We start from the raw sequence: 19050 nt of genomic DNA on the forward strand, positions 1-19050 counted from the left end.
TCTTTTGTCTCTAATATCTTACGTGTTTGCTTTTGTTGTATCTTTACCATTGATAATCCTTTCTTAATCTTAAAAGCACTCCCTGTTTTGTCTTTGCTAGAGAGTTTAGCCAACAGAATAAAGCCAAAGAGTTTCTCCTGTCTGCCCTCACAGGTGTTTCAGCAAGCCCTGAAACCGTGTTCTCTGCTAAGATACAGTACATGGAAAGACAGTTCTCCACGAGAAGAATGCAGTTTCCAGAAATACAGGATCTGGATAATATGCAGCGCAGTGACAGTTTTACTTGCCTAGAAAAAGAAACCCAATTAAAAGATAAGCACAGAACGCCTGTAAAAAGACCAGGATCAGATACTTAGCCTGAATTTCTACCACTTTTAGATTGTGGGGTCAGTCTAACATGAAGGGCCAGATGGTATAAAGAGCCAGAGAGTAAATTTTGCAGGCTTTCTGGGCCATGAGGTCTACGTTGCAGCTACTCAACTCTGCTGTCATAGCACAAGTCAGCTACAGAGAATGCAGAAAGCGCCGCTGTGTTTGTCTTTCCAGTAAAACTTGATTTACAGAAGCAGGCAGCCAGTCTTGGGCCTCAGCTTGCCGGCCCCTCCTGTAGATGATAAAGGACCCTGTAAGTACTGTACAGCAGTGCCTGACCAGATTGTTAGAGCTATATTCTTTTAAAAAATTCTTTTCTTCTGATCTCAAAAGTAATACATATTCGTTTTAGAAACAAAAACTCTTTAATTACGTAGTGAATGTCCCTAGAATCCTCCACAATTCTTATACTCCGAGATCACTGCAGTCAGCAGATTCACACACATTCCTTCAGATGGTTGTCTTTGCATATTGCATTTGGTTGCAGTCTTAGTTATATTTTTATCGTTTATTTCAATACCTTAAATATTTGCTGTTTAGTCTCATTTACCCCAGACGATGAGACAGCAGGCGCATGTATGGGCCTTAACCCTCGTCCCGTGGATGGTCTCTTCTTCCTGCTTGTCTGGAACTGGTGGTGTCTTTTTCACATATTGATGCCCTTTTATTACTTGTTGTCATCAGAGGGGAAAGGAAAATAAGAGCCCATCCTCGGCTGTCACCCTTGGGTGTGTCCTGAGTCTCAGGGAGGACTCGTGTTACCTTACTGTGCCTGTGGACAGCTCTCATTGCGCCCACCCAGCTCCCGCTGTTCCCCGACGGAAAGATCTCTGCAAGGATGCAGAAGAAGCTGGGAGCAGTGGCGTATCTGGGAGGAAACTGAATGGCTGGGCCAGGTCACTATTCACCCTTCTAGACATGTAAAGTTTTAACTGGGTGAATGTGTTATGATGTCCCAGCCATAAGACTAAGCAATAAATGATTTTCTTTAAAAAAAGAATGAGGTTGTATTTCCCAGGGCTCATGTTTTATCGTGATGAGATTTTACTTGAATTACTTTTGCATCTTCTTTTTCACATGTGCAACAGAGGAACATTTGATATCTACGTGAAATGTGATGGTGTTGGAAGGTGTGTTGGCAACTATGACAATCGTGGGAGTTTTGGCGAACTGGCCTTAATGTACAATACGCCCAGAGCAGCTACAATCACTGCTACCTCTCCCGGTGCTCTGTGGGGCTTGGTGAGTGAAGTATTTATTTGACCTGAATGTCATTTGTAAAAATCATGATGACAGAAGCCAGGTGGCTACAGTATTTTAGTTCTAATAGGTAGATTTATTTGGGATCATCATCAGTCATCAGGGAATTTATTAAGCAACTACTAGATGCTGAACTATTGGACACTAAGACTGTGCTGAGTTAAAACTTCATGTTCTTTTCCCAAATTGAGTCAGGAGTTTAACCTGCTGGCCGTGGGAAAGACACTCAGATCCAAAATGTTCCTCTTTTACCCACTCTTAAAAACCAACCAGCCACACAAACAAAGGCTTCAGTGCTGTTTTTTCAGATACCTATCTGTGGTAAATGTTATCATCTGTGGTTCCCAGAGTGTGGGCCCCTGCCCTGTAGCATCTCTATCACCTGGGAACTTGCTAGAAATGCAAATTGACGCCCCACTTACTGATTCAGGCCCGTTGACTCAGAAACTCTGGCCATGGGGCCCAGCAGTCTGTATTTGAGCAAGCCTACTGGGTGATTCTCATGCATGCTTGAGAAACCACTGTAAAATGAGTCTCTCCGTGCTGTATAAATTGATTGGTAACAACTTTGCATTGCCAAGCAGCTGTGTGGAGAAAAAATACTTGGTGCCTGTGCTTCTCACGTGGATGCACATCAGAATTTCTTGGAGGTGTTAAAAAAAAAAATTATCTCACCTAGGCCCTACCACAGACAAACTTAATCAGACTCTCGGGGTTGGGACTCTCAGACCTGGGCTTTTAAAGAAAATTTCTTAATTGTGCAAGACTTAAAAGTTGGTTTAAAGACATTTGGGGGACTTCCCTGGCAGTCCAGTGGCCAAGACTCCATGCTCCCAATGCAGGGGGCCCGGGTTCGATCCCTGGTCAGGGAACCAGATGCCGCATGCCACAACTAAGAGTTCGCATGCTGCAACTAAAGACCCCCTCACGCCGCAACTAAAGATCCCACATGCTGCAACGAAGATCCCATGTGCCGCAACTAAGACCTGGCACAGCCAAGTAAATAAATATTTTAAAAAAACCCAAACATTTGGGTTGGTGGGGGAGGGAGATTCTTTTCATAGATGATCTTAGGATGCAGAGTAGCCGACCGAAGGCAAGCTGATTCTGGACTGTGTTTAATCTGGTGCTTAGGGATCACCTGGGAATCCAGTTAAAATGCAGATTCAGATTCACCGGGTCTGGGATGAGGCCTGTGATTCTGCATTTCTCACCAGCTCCCAGGAGACACCAGTGGCTGCCGGTGCCCAGGACGCACTTTAAACAGCCCTGATTTAAAGGGAGTGTTGACAATACTTGTATTTCCTTTTAAAATTGTTGAAAACATCCCATCCTATAGTTTTGACATGCGTTTACTCGGTTATTTCTCTCAAATCCTTTCGTGGAAGGAGGCGAGGTTGAAGTAACAGGAAGTTTGCTAATAATCTCCTTCCCAAGGACTGTAGCTTCAGAGAAGTTACACATTATTCAGCCACCACTCAGCCTTTGACTCTGCCGTGAAGCCAACTGATAAAAATAGCTCTTGATCAGAGAAACAAGACATATTGTGCATTTCTTCTTATTAGACCCAGGCAGTTGCTGTTTACTTATTAAAAATGTGATGAGTCACTTTTTAAGTGGTGGAAGCAAAATTGGAATTGTTTCAGGTGGAAGGGAGCTGAAGTGTCTTAAGGGCTATCAAAGATTTGAATACCCAAAGCCAGCAAAATAAACACTCCAAACCCAAGCAGACTTGGCCCCTAGGAAGCATTTGCCTGCCCTCGCAGCCGCGGGTCTCTATCTCTTTCATTAAGGAAGGTATCATTTAAAATTTAATCATCCTGATAGGGTTGCCAGCCAGGGTCAGACTGTCACGTGGTAAGGAAGCCTTCTCCCTGCAGGTCCTTGGAACAAGGTCACACACTTAGCGGGTTGCCCTTTGAATACTGATAGTTCTCTCAGCCCTGGAAGGAACCTTGAACTAGGGACAAAGGCCCAGCATTTCCCAGGGCGTGTGATACTTATGTTCTCAGGTAGGATTAAGCATTTTCAGAGATTTTGTTACTAATCTGTACATGTTTCAAGCTTTATGAAAGTGGGCAGTTTGTGATGATCACCTTGGGGATGTGCATAAGTGCAATAGGTGTTTTTAAAAAATTATAATATTTAACATAATTAATACTTCAAACCTGCTTTCTTAGCAGCTCACCTAACTAGCCCACTTTCAGCAAAAGCCAAGTAGAAAAGAGATTTTGCTTTTAAGACCAACAGGTTGGAGCTCTGCCACATAAGTGCAGGTGTAAAGATAAGCAAATCTCAAGAGAAAAGTCCTTTGTAGAATAATCTAACTTTGTAAATAAGACTAAGTCACTGTTAGCCTTGGGGGATTAACTGATCTACAAGACCATGCTGGTGATTCAGAGGGGCAATGATTGATTGAAATGACTAGGATGAAAACATTTGAAATGGGACTTTGTGGATTTTATTTATATGTCACAGTGGGTGTGAAGAGGTGGGCACTAATAGAAAGCTTTTCCTGAGACGTGTTGTAGCTCATTACGGTTAATTTCTAAATTGCTAACCTATTTCTAGTCTTCTCTGTTTTGCAGTAAACTCTGTTCATAAAATGGTGTTGCAGCTGGTTCCCAGACCTGATTATATATCAGAATCACTCGGGGAGCTTTTACGAAATACAGATTATTATAGAGTGCTATATGCAGAGATTTTGAGTCATTAAAGTCTGGGATGTTAGAATAAACCTTTTTTTTAAAAAACAGCTGATTCTGATGCAGAACCAGACTTGGAAATTATTTCAATATTTTTACTAATTATCTTGAAAATTTTTCTCTTTTTACAAAAATGATTAAGAGTACAAGTCCAAATTACAGCCCTTATAAAATTGTAGTAAACTAAATTGGAGAACAGGATGTTTAATTTCCTAGAGACTTATATCCTCACTGGTATTTTTCTCCATCATATCAGTTCATTTAAATTCAGCCCTAATATGTTGGCATAGTAATTTATTAATTAAAGAACATATCCCAATTAATTTATTTTATATTAAGATGGTACAGTTATCAGTGTATGCCGAAGTAACATAATTCTAGGGACTCTTAACTGAGAACTAAAATAATGTTTTGTAGGAATTTTTAAAATATAAAATTTGTAGGAAAACCATTCTTTGAGCCATTACCTTTAAAGTTTTCCCTAGTTCCTTTATTCAGTGTGGTATCTTTGGGGTTAAGTAGTATAAACATAGGAACATTTTAGAATGATGAGCATGATAAACACTGGAATCAGAGACTACTCAAGAAAGTTGTAGTTTTTCTGTGCACCTTTTTCAAAAGGTGACAAAAACCCTAGAGTCAATAATTTTTCAACATCTCTTTACATTGTACTTTCATGATTTAAAAACATTTTCTGATACTGGTTTTCATGTATTTTTTACCGCAACCCACAAGAAACACATTAGGAAATGTCACCACCAGTGCATGTGTGTGTGTGCCTTTGTGTATAACTGAAATAAATATATAACTCAACACTTCACTAAAAGGGATGCACACTCAGATTTCCTATTCTGGTTTTTTTTTTTGTTTTTTTTAATAAAAATGCTGGCCATGGGTGAAGGGAGTCAAAAGGTACAAACTTCCAGTTATCAATACATCCTGGGGATGTAATGTACAGCAGGGTGACTACAGTTAATAATACTGTATTGTATATTTGAGAGTTGCTATGTGAGTATATCTTAAAAAAGTTTTCATCACAAGAAAAAAATTCTGTAACTATGTATGGTGACGGATGTTAACTAGACTTATTGTGGTGATCATTTCACAATATATACAAATATTGAATCATTATGTTGTATGCCTGAAACTAATATAATGTCGTATGCCAGTTATAACTCAAAAACAATGCTAGTCATGTCCCACCGAATTGTAACACTCCAGGGCTGTTATCTATAGCAAAAGAACTCAGTTGCTAGTTTGAACTCATAGAAACTGAGCAGAATGGTGGTTGCCAGGGCCTGGGGGGTGGTGCAGTTATAAAATGAATAAGTTCTGAGGATCCAGTGTACAAATGATGATTATAGTTAACAATATTGTGTTACATCCTTGAAAGCTGCTAAGAGAGTACATAAATGTTGTCACCACAAAAAAGAAGTGGTAATTATGTGAGGTGATAGAGGTGTTAACTAACCCTACTGTAGTAATCATTTGACAGTATATATCAAATCAACATGTTGTGTACCTTAAACTTACACAGTATTCTGTAGGTCAATTGTATCTCAAAAAGCTGGGGGTGGAAAACCAACAAGGAGCTGGTATATTTTTTAAGTGGTGCGACAGCGCCACCTAGTGGGTTTAGTCTGCCAGTTACACGTTGGTCAGATCTCTGTTCTGAATAAAAAGTAAACTGTTGCTTTCTTTAAGAAACATGAATATGGTTCTATATTTATGCTTAAAGAAATAAAAATCTGAAATGAGTCATATTAGAAGTGTAGTAATGTTAATTTTCTATTTCAAAATCTTCAATTATTGTTTGTTCCTTACAGGGAATAAAATGAAACTATTTCTTCAAACTTTCTTTCTCCATAAAGTCTACCTTTTAACTATCTTTGTATTTGATATTCTGCCTTTAGGACAGGGTAACCTTCAGGAGGATAATTGTAAAAAATAATGCCAAAAAGAGAAAAATGTATGAAAGCTTTATTGAGTCACTGCCATTCCTTAAATCTTTGGAAGTAAGTATATGTTTGTGCTTTTATTTTATTTTGCTTTTAAAAGATTCTGTTTTGTTAGGAATACTTAGTTCTGTCGAAGGTTTCTTTGAATAATAATCTATCCATATTTTCATTTGAAAAGATTACGGTGTTTTTATAGCTTAGTATCTCTTTTACTGCCTGTAACTGCATTTGTTTTGTCGTTTACAAGTAATAGACTCCTAGGAGCATCTATAGCAGATTTATATGTGGCCTCTATCTAAAAGCAGACTTAAACTAGTCACATAAATGTAGGCAATAGCCTTTATAGGAAGAGGTTATCTAAATACAGAATGTCCTCACTGGCCTCTCCTTCTTTATTCCTTTCCTCCTTTCCTCTTAAAATTGACAGTCTAAGGTCTCTCTTTCTTTTTTCAGGCTACACTTATTCACATGGTGAACTTGGCAAATCCCCTGGCTTTAAATGTCTATTATGTTGATGCTTCTTAAAATTGACATCACCGGGCAAGGCCCTGCCCTTGAACACTAGGCTCATTTATCTAACTGCATATTTAACATTTCTTCTGGGATGTCCAGAAGACATCTCAAACCTAACACATCCCAAACCTCCTTCCCTCTCTTCCCCACCTTAGCGATAGCAGTGCCATCCTTCTAGCATCTCGGCCAGAGTCCTTGGGGTTGACGGACCAGTCTGCTAACATGTCTCTTTGTTGGCTTGTCAGTATCCACCGAGTAGCAGTTCGGGCCACATTTCAGAATGCATATTGGGCAGCTGATCTTCTTCAGCAGCAGATCTCTTTAAATAAAAATAGGTCAGGGGTTGGAAATTCAAACGCCTTCAGAGCTAGGTACATAAAAAGAAGAAATGGTAAACTTGAAAACATGTGCTCCATCTAAAGAAACAGCTGCTAGCCCACCAGAGTTTATTTTTGCTGCATGGAAATAAGGGCTGAGTGTTGCTGAATGCCCTGATTTTTCAAGAGAAGCTGGAAATTCAAGTTTTTATGAAAAATTTGTTTAAAATGCTGGCAGTTAATTAATATAACACACACATGCACACACACACAAACCCACACGCTGCTCAATTTATTTGGCCTATAGGCTACCATTTTTAAATGCCTGAAATAGTTACGATTACCTGATTAGTCTGTTTAATACAGTTGTCCCTATGTTTCCACAGGGATTGGTTCCAGGACCACCCCGGTGGATACCAAAATCTGCGGATGCGCAAGTCGCTCACACTGGGCCCTCCTTAGCCCCCGGGTTCCGCATTTGTGGATACAGAGGGCCAATTGTATATTTATTGAAAAAAATCTGCAGATAAGGGGACCTGCACAGTTCAAACCCATTTGTATTATCAAATACAACTGTATTTGTATTATTAAATACAAATACAGTATTATCAAGTGTATTATCTTTTTTTCCTTTATAGGTTTCTGAGCGCCTGAAAGTGGTGGATGTGATAGGCACCAAAGTATACAACGATGGAGAACAAATCATTGCTCAGGTATAATACTTTTTATGGAATTCAGTTTGGGGTTATTTTCCAAAAGACTCTTACACACTGTAAGTCTTGATAAAATTTTTATGTGTGTCTATAATTAGTATGTAATGATGAGTTAAATGAATATTATTTCTACCAAATGACCTGTTAAAAATGGCTTAATTTACAGCCATCAAGCTATTTGAGTATTTTTATTTTTGTAACTAACTCTTAATGAATATGTATTAAATCATCAAATGGATTTCTGCATAATTTTATATTTGTACCTGACATGAAGGTCCCATGTATAAAGAATGTCATTTATAAGAGGAAGACAAATGGTAATCACTCCATGAGATTTATTAATAAGGACCCAGAAGGAGCATTGGAAGATGTAGAATTTTGCATGATCGGTTCATTGGCAAAACTTCCTGAGGCTGCTTCCTGATGAAATAAACCAAGAAGGGAACACACTGCACCATGTACTGTACTGGCTTCCAGGCACTAAGGGGCCAGCATGCTCTTTAACCCCTAATGCTTTTCTAAGATCCCACTGGAACCAGAAGCAATACATACGCATCTTGGTTAGAACAGACCTACCAAGAGGTAGGATTTATGAAGACAGTTAAAGCATACCAACGATAGTACCTTATTTCCTAGTTACAGTTTTGAAGCATTGATTGCATGATTTAAACAAATAATGAACTTTAACAAATTCTGTAATTTTTGTATCACAATATTACACTGTATTGTAATCTTTATCTGAAGTATTGTCTTTTTCAATATATGTGAAACAAGATTCAAGGTGTGTGAGGCTGAGAAAAGAGTAATTATTTTATTTTATTTTATTATTATTATTTTTTAACATCTTTATTGGAGTATAATTGCTTTACAATTGTGTGTTAGTTTCTGCCTTATAACAAAGTGAACCAACTATACATATACATATATCCCCGTATCTCCTCCCTCTTGCGTCTCCCTCCCACCCTCCCTATCCCACCCCTCTGGATGGTCACAAAGCACTGAGCTGATCTCCCTGTGCTATGGAGCTGCTTCCCACTAGCTATCTATTTTACATTTGGTAGTGTATATATGTTCATGCCACTCTCTCACTTCATCCCAGCTTCCCCTTCCCCCTTCCCAATGTCCTCAAGTCCGTTCTCTGTGTCTGCCCCTTTATTCCTGTCCTGCCCTAGGTTCGTCAGAACATTTTTTTTTTTTTTAGATTCCATATACATGTGTTAGTGTACGGTATTTGTTTTTCTCTTTCTGACATACTTCACTCTGTATGACAGACCCTAGGTCCATCCACCTCACTACAAATAACTCAATTTCGTTCCTTTTTATGGCTGAGTAATATTCCATTGTCTGTATGTGCCACATCTTCTTTATCCATTCATCTGTCGATGGACACTTAGGTTGCTTCCATGTCCTGGCTATTGTAAATAGAGCTGCAATGAACATTGTGGTTCATGACTCTTTTTGAATTATGGTTTTCTCAGGGTATATATGCCCAGTAGTGGGATTGCTGGGTCGTATGGTAGTTCTATTTTTAGTTTTTTAAGGAACCTCCATACTGTTCTCCATAGTGGCTGTATCAATATACATTCTCACCAATAGTGCAAGAGGGTTCCCTTTTCTCCACACCCTCTCCAGCATTGTTTGTAGATTTTTTGATGATGGCCATTCTGACCGGTGTGAGGTGATACCTCATTGTAGTTTTGATTTGCATTTATCTAATGATTAGTGATGTTGAGCATCCTTTCATGAGTTTGTTGGCAATCTGTATATCTTCTTTGGATAAATATCTGTTTCAGTCTTCTACCCATTTTTGGATTGGGTTGTTTGCTTTTTGATATTGAGCTGCATGAGCTGCTTGTAAGTTTTGGAGATTAATCCCTTGTCAGTTGCTTCATTTGCACATATTTTCTCCCATTCTGAGGGTTGTCTTTTTGTCTTGTTTATGGTTTCCTTTGCTGTGCAAAAGCTTTTAAGTTTCATTAGGTCCCATTTGTTTATTTTTGTTTTTATTTCCATTTCTCTAGGAGGTGGGTCAAAAAGGATCTTGCTGTGATTTATGTCATAAGGTCTTCTGCCTATGTTTTCCTCTAAGAGTTTTATAGTGTCTGAACTTACATTTAGGTCTTTAATCCATTTTGAGTTTATTTTTCTGTATGGTGTTAGGGAGTGTTCTAACTTCATTCTTTTACATGTAACTGTCCAGTTTTCCCAGCACCACTTATTGAAGAGGCTGTCTTTTCTCCATTGTATATTCTTGCCTCCTTTATCAAAGATAAGGTGACCATATGTGCGTGGGTTTATGTCTGGGCTTTCTATCCTGTTCCACTGATCTATATTTCTGTTTTTGTGCCAGTACCATACTGTCTTGATTACTGTAGCTTTCTTGTATAGTCTGAAGTCAGGGAGCCTGATTCCTCCAGCTCTGTTCTTCTTTCTCAAGATTGCTTTGGCTATTCGGGGTCTTTTGTGTTTCCATACAAATTGTGAAATTTTTTGTTCTAGTTCTGTGAAAAATGCCATTGATAGTTTAATAGGGATTACATTGAATAGGGATTTAATAGGGATTGTAGATTGCTTTGGGTAGTATAGTCATTTTCACAGTGTTGATTCTTCCAATCCAAGAACATGGTGTATCTCTCCATCTGTTTGTATCATCTTTAATTTCTTTCATCAGTGTCTTATAGTTTTCTGCATACAGGTCTTTTGTCACCTTCGGTAGGTTTATTTCTAGGTATTTTATTCTTTTTGTTGCAATGGTAAATGGGAGTGTTTCCTTAATTTCGCTTTCAGATTTTTCATCATTAGTGTATAGGAATGCAAGATGTTTCTGGGCATTAATTTTGTATCCTGCTACTTTACCAAATTCATTGATTAGCTCTAGAAGTTTTCTGGTAGCATCTTTAGGATTCTCTATGTATAGTATCATGTCATCTGCAAACAGTGACAGCTTTACTTCTTCTTTTCAAATTTGGATTCCTTTTATTTCTTTTTCTTCTCCAATTGCTGTGGCTAAAACTTCCAAAACTATGTTGAATAATAGTGGTGAGAGTGGACAACCTTGTCTTGTTCCTGATTTTAGAGGAAATGGTTTCAGTTTTTCACCATTGAGAACGATGTTGGCTGTGGGTTTGTCATATATGGCCTTTATTGTGTTGAGGTAAATTCCCTCTATGCCTACTTTCTGGAGGGTTTTTATCATAAACGGGCATTGAATTTTGTTGAAAGCTTTTTGTGCATCTACTGAGATGATCATATGGTTTTTCTCCTTCAGTTTGTTACTGTGTTTTATCACATTGATTGATTTGCGTATATTGAAGAATCTTTGCATTCCTGGGATAAACCCCACTTGATCATGGTGTATGATCCTTTTAATGTGCTGTTGGATTCTGTTTGCTAGTATTTTGTTGAGGATTTTTGCATCTATGTTCATCAGTGATATTGGCCTGTAGTTTTCTTTCTTTGTGACATCTTTGTCTGGTTTTGGTATCAGGGTGATGGTGGCCTCGTAGAATGAGTTTGGGTGTGTTCCTCCCTCTGCTATATTTTGGAAGAGTTTGAGAAGGATAGGTGTTTGCTCTTCTCTAAATGTTTGATAGAATTCGCCTGTGAAGCTGTCTGCTCCTGGGCTTTAGTTTGTTGGAAGATTTTTAATCACAGTCTCAATTTCAGTGCTTGTGATTGGTCTGTTTATATTTTCTATTTCTTCCTGATTAAGTCTTGGAAGGTTGTGCTTTTCTAAGTTTGTCTATTTCTTCCAGGTTGTCCATTTTATTGGCATATAGTTGCTTGTAGTAATCTCTCATGATCCCTTGTATTTCTGCAGTGTCAGTTGTTACTTCTCCTTTTTCATTTCTAATTCTATTGATTTGAGTCTTCTCCCTTTTTTTAAAAGATGAGTCTGACTAATGGTTTATCAATTTTGTTTGTCTTCTCAAAGAACCAGCTTTTAGTTTTTTTGATCTTTGCTGTTGTTTCCTTTATTTCTTTTTCATTTATTTCTGATCTGATCTTTATGATTCCCTTCCTTCTGCTAACTTAGGGGGTTTTTTGTTCATCTTTCTCTAATTGCTTTAGGTGTAAGGTTAGGTTGTTTATTTGAGATGTTTCTTGTTTCTTGAGGTAGGATTGTATTGCTATAAACTTCCCTCTTAGAATTACTTTTGCTGCCTCCCATAGGTTTTGGGTCGTCATGTTTTCATTGTTATTTGTTTCTAGGTATTTTTTGATTTCCTCTTTGATTTCTTCAGTGATCTCTTGGTTATTAAGTAGTATATTGTTTAGCCTCCATGTGTTTGTATTTTTTACATATTTTTTTCGTGTAATTGATATCTAGTCTCATAGCGTTGTGGTCGGAAAAGATACTTGATACAATTTCAATTTTCTTAAATTTACCAAGGGTTGATCTGTGGCCCAAGATATGATCTATCCTGGAGAATGTTCCATAAGCACTTGAGAAGAAAGTGTATTCTGTTGTTTTTGGATGGAATGTCCTATAAATATCAATTAAGTCCATCTTGTTTAATGTATCATTTAAAGCTTGTGTTTCCTTATTTATTTTTATTTTGGTTTATCTGTCCATTGGTGAAAGTGGGGTGTTAGAGTCCCCTACTATGATTGTGTTACTGTCGATTTCCCCTTTTATGGCTGTTAGCTTTTGCCTTATGTATTGAGGTGCTCCTATGTTGGGTGCATAAATATTTGTAATTGTTATATCTTCTTCTTGGATCGATCCCTTGATCATTATGTAGTGTCCTTCTTTTTGTCTCTTGTAATAGTCTTTATTTTAAATCCTTTATTTTAAGATCCTTGCTGGGTAGAGTAATCTTGGTTGTAGGTTTTTCCCTTTCATCACTTTAAATATGTCCTGCCACTCCCTTCTGGCTTGCAGAGTTTGTGCTGAAAGATCAGCTGTTAACCTTATGGGGATCCCATTGTATGTTATTTGTTGTTTTTCCCTTGGTGCTTTTAATATTTTTTCTTTGTATTTAATTTTTGGTAGTTTGATGAATGTGTCTTGGCATGTTTCTCCTTGGATTTATCCTGTATGGGATTCTCTGTGCTTCCTGGACTTGATTGACTATTTCCTTTCCCATATTAGGGAAGTTTTCAACTATAATCTCTTCTAATATTTTCTCAGTCCCTTTCTTTTTCTCTTTTTCTGGGACCCCTATAATTCGAATGTTGGTGCATTTAATGTTGTCCCATACGTCTCTGAGACTGTCCTCAATTCTTTTCATTCTTTTTTCTTTATTCTGCTCTGCAGTAGTTATTTGCACTATTTTATCTTCCAGGTCACTTATCCATTCTTCTGCCTCAGTTATTCTGCTATTGATCCCTTCTAGAGAATTTTTAATTTCATTTATTGTGTTGCTCATCACAGTTTGTTTGCTCTTTAGTTCTTCTAGGTCCTTGTTAAACGTTTCTTGTATTTCCTTCATTCTATTTCCAAGATTTTGGATCCTCTTTACTATCATTACTCTGAATTCTTTTTCAGGTAGACTGCCTATTTCCTCTTCATTTGTTTGGTCTGGTGGGTTTTAATCTTGCTCCTTCATCTGCTGTGTGTTTCTGTCTTCTCATTTTGCTTAACTTACTGTGTTTGGGGTCTCCTTTTTGCAGGCTGCAGGTTTGTAGTTCCCGTTGTTTTTGGTGTCTGCCCCCAGTGGCTAAGGTTGGTTCAGTGGGTTGTGTAGGCTTCCTGGTGGAGGGGACTGGTGCCTGTGTTCTGGTGGATGAGGCTGGATCTTGTCTTTCTGGTGGGCAGGACCGCATCTGGTGGTGTGTTTTGGGGTGTCTGTGATCTTATTTTGATTTTAGGCAGCCTCTCTGCTAATGGATGGGGTTGTGTTCCTGTCTTGCTAGTTGTTTGGCATAGGGTGTCCAGCACTGTAGCTTGCTGGTTGTTGAGTGGAACTGGATCTTAGTGTTGAGATGGGGGTCTCTGGGAGAGCTTTTGCCATTTGATATTATGTGGAGCTGGGAGGTCTATGGTGGACCAATGCCCTGAACTCGGCTCTCCCACCTCAGAGGCACAGGCCTGACACCCGGCCGGAGCCCTAAGACCCTGTCAGCCACACAGCTCAGAAGAAAAGGGAGAAAAAAAGAAAGGAATAAAGAAAAAAATAAAATAAAATAAAGTTATTATAATAAAAAGTAAAAAAAAATATTAAAAATTAAAAAATTAAAAAGTAATAAAGAAAAAAAAAAGAGAGAGCAACCAAGCCAAAAAACAAATCTACCAATGATAACAAGCCCTAAATAAAAACTATACACACACACAAAAAAAAGGACAAACAGAACCCTAGGACAAAGGGTAAAAGCAGAGCTATACAGACAGAATCACACAAAGAAGCATACACATACATGCTCACAAAAGGAGAAAAAGGGAAAAAATATATATATCTATATATTAAAAAAAAAGGAAGAGAGCAACCAAATCAATAAACAAATCTACCAATGATAATAAACTAAATACTAAACTACGATAAACATAAAACCAGAAACAAATTAGATGCTGAAAGCAAACCCTAAGTCTACAGTTGCTCCCAAAGTCCACTGTCTCAATTTTGGGATGATTCGTTGTCTATTCAGGTATTCCATAGATGCAGGGTACATCAAGTTGATTGTGGAGATTTAATCTGCTGCTCCTGAGGCTGCTGGGAGAGATTTCCTTTTCTCTTCTTTGTTCGCACAGCTCCTGGGGTTCAGCTTTGGATTTGTCCCCGCCTCTGTGTGTAGGTCGCCTGGGGGCATCTCTTCCCGCCCAGACAGGACAGGGTTAAAGTAGCAACTGATTCGGGGGCTCTGGCTCGCTCAGGCTGGCGGGAGGGAGGGGTACGGAGTGCGGGGTGAGCCTGCGGCGGCAGAGGCCAGCATGACGTTGCAGCAGTCTGAGGCGCGCCATGCGTTCTCCCGGGGAAGTTGTCCCTGGATCACGGGAGCCTGGCCGTGGCGGGCAGCACAGGCTCCCGGGAGGGGTGGTGTGGATAGTGACCTGTGCTTGCACACAGGCCTCTTGGTGGCTGCAGCATCAGTCTTAGCGTCTCATGCTCGTCTCTGGGGTCCGCACTGATAGCCGTGGCTCGCGCCCGTCTCTGGAGCTCCTTTAAGCGGCGCTCTTAATCCCCTCTCCTCGCGCACCAGGAAACAAAGAGGGAAGAAAAAGTCTCTTGCCTCTTCGGCAGGTCCAGACTTTTTCCTGGACTCCCTCCCGGCTAGCCGTGGTGCACTAGCCCCCTTCAGGCTGTGTTCATGCAGCCAACCCCAGTCCTCTCCCTGGGATCCAACTGAAGCCCGAGCCTCAGCTCCCAGCCCCCGCCCGCCCCGGCGGGTGAGCAGACAAGCCGCTCGGGCTGGTGAGTGCTGGTTGGCACCGATCCTCTGTGTGGGAATCTCTCCACTTTGCCCTCTGCACCCCTGTTGCTGTGCTCTCCTCTGTGGCTCTGAAGCTTCCCCCCTGCCCACCCCCCGTCTCCGCCAGTGAAGGGGCTTCCTAGTGTGTGGAAACCTTTCCTCCTTCACAGCTCCCTCCCAGTCGTTCAGGTCCCGTCCCTATTCTTTTGTCTCTGTTTTTTCTTTTTTCTTTTGCCCTACCCCGGTACGAGGGAGAGTTTCTTGCCTTTTGGGAGGTCTGAGGTCTTCTGCCAGTGTTCAGTAGGTGTTCTGTAGGAGTTGTTCCACATGTAGATGTATTTCTGATGTACTTGTGGGGAGGAAGGTGATCTCCACGTCCTACTCCTCTGCCATCTTGAAGGTCTCTCAAGAGTAATTATTTTAGAAGGCAAATAAACAAGTAAATCAATCAATCCTCCCACACTTCCCACATACATACAGATTAGTGCAGTCGGATTGGGACGACGTAGAGACAAATTAGAGAACAAGGCTGAGGGTCTACGATATAAATTGAAAAACCGCAAAGTATAGAGCACTTTTGAAATGATTTTTTTTAGATTACTTGGAAATAATTATAGGTTCACAGGAAGCTGCAAAAAGTCCCATGAACTCTTCACCCAGTTTCTCCCAGTGCATCTTGGCATCGCTAGTACAATATCAAACCTAGGAAAGTGACATTGGCACAACCTGCAGGACTTAATTCGTTAGTTTTACATGCAGCTTGAGCACGTTTTAAAAACAAAATTACATGGCTGTCGATAGACCTATTATGATTTAAGATACTTGAAATTTTAACATGAAGCTCTTACGAAAACCTGATATAAAGGTAAGGGAAAGGAGATATATATACTATACTTAGAGTTTATTAAAGGTGTCTTTAGATACTAGTTGTCTTTTAAGCATTTATAAACATACAGGTCTGCACTATAGTATAGTATAATCAAGACTCAACATTCCTTGTGATATAATCTGATACGGTATTTCTTGAATTGTACTAAAGAGTTCTGAAATACCTAAGTTTCTCCAGAATCACTTTGAGAGGCTTAGGAAAGTCAGTATCTGCTATCTTCCATAATTATACTACTGTACTTAATTCAGAAGGCATCATTGGAAGTGAAGGCAGTTTGTTTAAAATCCAAAATGAGAACATGGCTATGTGTAGTTAGAAATGGCAACACTTTCTTTTAGAAGTCTTTTTGGGGCCTTGAGGTGGCTTGTCAGTAAACTGGCATCTAGAGCTTGGTCTCCAGCCAGGTGCAGGACAGACATCTGGGCCCACACATACTGCTCCCTAAGAAGTCTGTTTGCTTTCTTCTCTTTGGGAGTCGCTGGGTTATCTCGGGTCACCATGCTGATGCTTGTAGATTAGGACACACAGAGTGGCACGTTTTAGCATAGGAGCAGCTGACAGAGGCAATGCTGCTGGGAAACGGTGCTAGCATTTCTAACTATGTATGTGCTTTATCCAGACTGCAGTTCAGGCAAAATTCTTACCTCGGTGTTATTTGCCATATTTTCTTGGCTAGTTTTAGCAGAAATACCATGCTAGATAGTATATCATTTCAGATAATTTTTTACAGACGAAACGTCTCAACTTAGAAGGGGACATAGCCTGCTCCTGTGGGGTTTCACCTTTCAGGCAAATCATGGTGGGATTGATTTCAGGGGCCTGATGGGCACCAGGATTGCCGTCAGCTAAACTTGCATTTTCACCCTCGGTTTTTGTTTTATTCTGATAGGGAGACTTGGCTGATTCTTTTTTCATTGTAGAATCTGGAGAAGTGAAAATTACCATGAAAAGGAAGGTAAGTCCTAAAAATCCATGAAATATTAGCAAGAAACATAATAGATTTTCCTTCTGATGTTTAGACTAAGGTTAACTTTTATTTTTCTTAAACTGAGTCAAAGTTAATACTTTCCATCACCTTGTCAGGGTAAGTCAGAGGCGGAGGAGAACGGTGCAGTAGAAATCGCTCGGTGCTCTCGGGGACAGTACTTCGGAGAACTTGCTCTGGTAACTAACAAGCCCCGAGCTGCTTCCGCACACGCCATCGGGACCGTCAAATGTTTAGGTAGGACTCATGCAGCCCTGGGCATGCTTGCCCTGGTTGAAATCGTTCTGTCTGCATTGTACGTATTCATGTTGTACGGATCATCTTACTGGGTTCACAAGTTTTATGGTCCCCACGAAATACAACAAGGTTAGATTCATTGCATTATAAAGTCGATTTGTAGAAGCCAACTTTGTTCCTTTAAAAATTTTCACACACATATATTGTGTTCTTCTTTATAGGCATGAAATAACATTTTAGTATGTTGTTAAAATAAGAATCCTGAGTACCAAGTTTTATATCGAATTTTTAAAATAAACAACATACACTGTGTTCCTCAAAAAAAGAAGGCTCAAACAGCATTTTTATAAGGTACACTAAGCTTTGAAGGGAAAGCTGGAATGTCTGTAGGAATACTTACTCATCTTGTACTAGGAATCAAAGGTTCAAGCTTGTCAGAGCACAATAAAATCTTGTTCAGCTGTTTATTACTTCTGTGTACCACACAGCAGCTCAGCAGAAATGCCATCTTCAGCTAGAAGACATCTATATATAGCTGAGATTTTATATATGAGACATAACTTAGTTTAATAATGAAAAATATAATTCAGGAGATATCAGTATAGGTGACATTTTCTCTCTTTTTTTAAAGATTTATTTTTATTATTTATTTATTTTTATTTGTTTTTGGCTGTGTTGGGTCTTAGTTGGCGGCGCATGGGTTCTTCATTGCGGCATGCAGGATCTTTTGTTGTGACACGCGGATGTCTCTCTAGTTGTGGCGTATGGGTTTTCTCTTCTCTGGTTGTGGTGCGTGGGTTCCAGAGCACGTGGGCTCTGTAGTTTGCAGCACGCGGGCTCTAGTTGAGGCGCGTGAGCTCAGTAGTTGTGGCGTGTGGGCTTAGTTGCCCCGCGGCATGTGGGATCTTAGTTCCCTGACCAGGGATGGAACCCGCATTCCCTGCATTGTAAGGCGGATTCTTTACCACTGGACCACCAGGGAAGTCCCTAGGTGACATTTTCTTCAAGGAAATGATTCAAAAGTAATTAGCCACTCTGTGCTCTTCATCCACAGTTCAGTAGCATAAATTTAGCTTTGATGTTCTTAAGATTTGCAAATATCCTCAGAATTTTCTTAGAGAATTTACTGTTTGAAAGGTTTTAAATAATATAATATTAATCAAGGGTTATACTTGGATGAAAAAGAAGACAATTAGAAGCTGACAGGTAATTTCCCTGAGTAGAGGTATTAGACAGTAGGAGTAAAGGCGATGTGAGTGAAATCCCATTAATTTTTTCCTATAATAAATTATTATATTCACATTAAATTTGAGAAATACAGAAAAGGTAGGAAAAAGTAAGAGTCACCCGATACCACCACCACCCAGCAATTTCCACATCCTATTATAATTCCTTCTCATCTTTTTTATTTGTATGGGTTTTCTGTTTTAAAACAGTTTTGTAAACTGCTTTTTTTCATCCATTATAGCTTAGGCAGTTTCTCATATTTATTGCATCAGACTGTAACATTAGGTAAATATACACATTATGAATTATTTAATCATTCCCCACTGTTAAATAATTTTGGGAGTTTTGGCTCCATTTTTGGGGGTGGGGGGAGAGCTTTTTTGTGTGGCTGTATGCGGAGACTACTTTTCCATATATAGGACTTTTCCTGAGAAATGCTTTTTGGAAGTGGGTTTTTGATATATATTTTGATATATATATATTTGATATATATTGCGAGATCACTTATATTTGTACTTATTTAC

At 39.3% G+C, this 19050-nt stretch overlaps 1 protein-coding gene across 1 annotated transcript in view; it reads left to right on the top strand.

Annotated features, from left to right (window-relative positions):
• The window catches only part of PRKAR2B (protein kinase cAMP-dependent type II regulatory subunit beta), a 112350-nt gene that overhangs the window by 90694 nt on the left and 2606 nt on the right, over positions 1–19050 (top strand). The window contains exons 6-10 of the mRNA XM_059932880.1: positions 1461–1614; positions 6251–6352; positions 7764–7838; positions 16967–17032; positions 17161–17299. Coding sequence (XP_059788863.1) covers positions 1461–1614; positions 6251–6352; positions 7764–7838; positions 16967–17032; positions 17161–17299 — 536 coding nt within the window. The remainder of the gene's footprint in view (positions 1–1460; positions 1615–6250; positions 6353–7763; positions 7839–16966; positions 17033–17160; positions 17300–19050) is intronic.

The sequence above is a fragment of the Balaenoptera ricei genome, chromosome 9 (assembly GCF_028023285.1).
Source record: "Balaenoptera ricei isolate mBalRic1 chromosome 9, mBalRic1.hap2, whole genome shotgun sequence".
Lineage (NCBI taxonomy): Eukaryota > Metazoa > Chordata > Mammalia > Artiodactyla > Balaenopteridae > Balaenoptera > Balaenoptera ricei.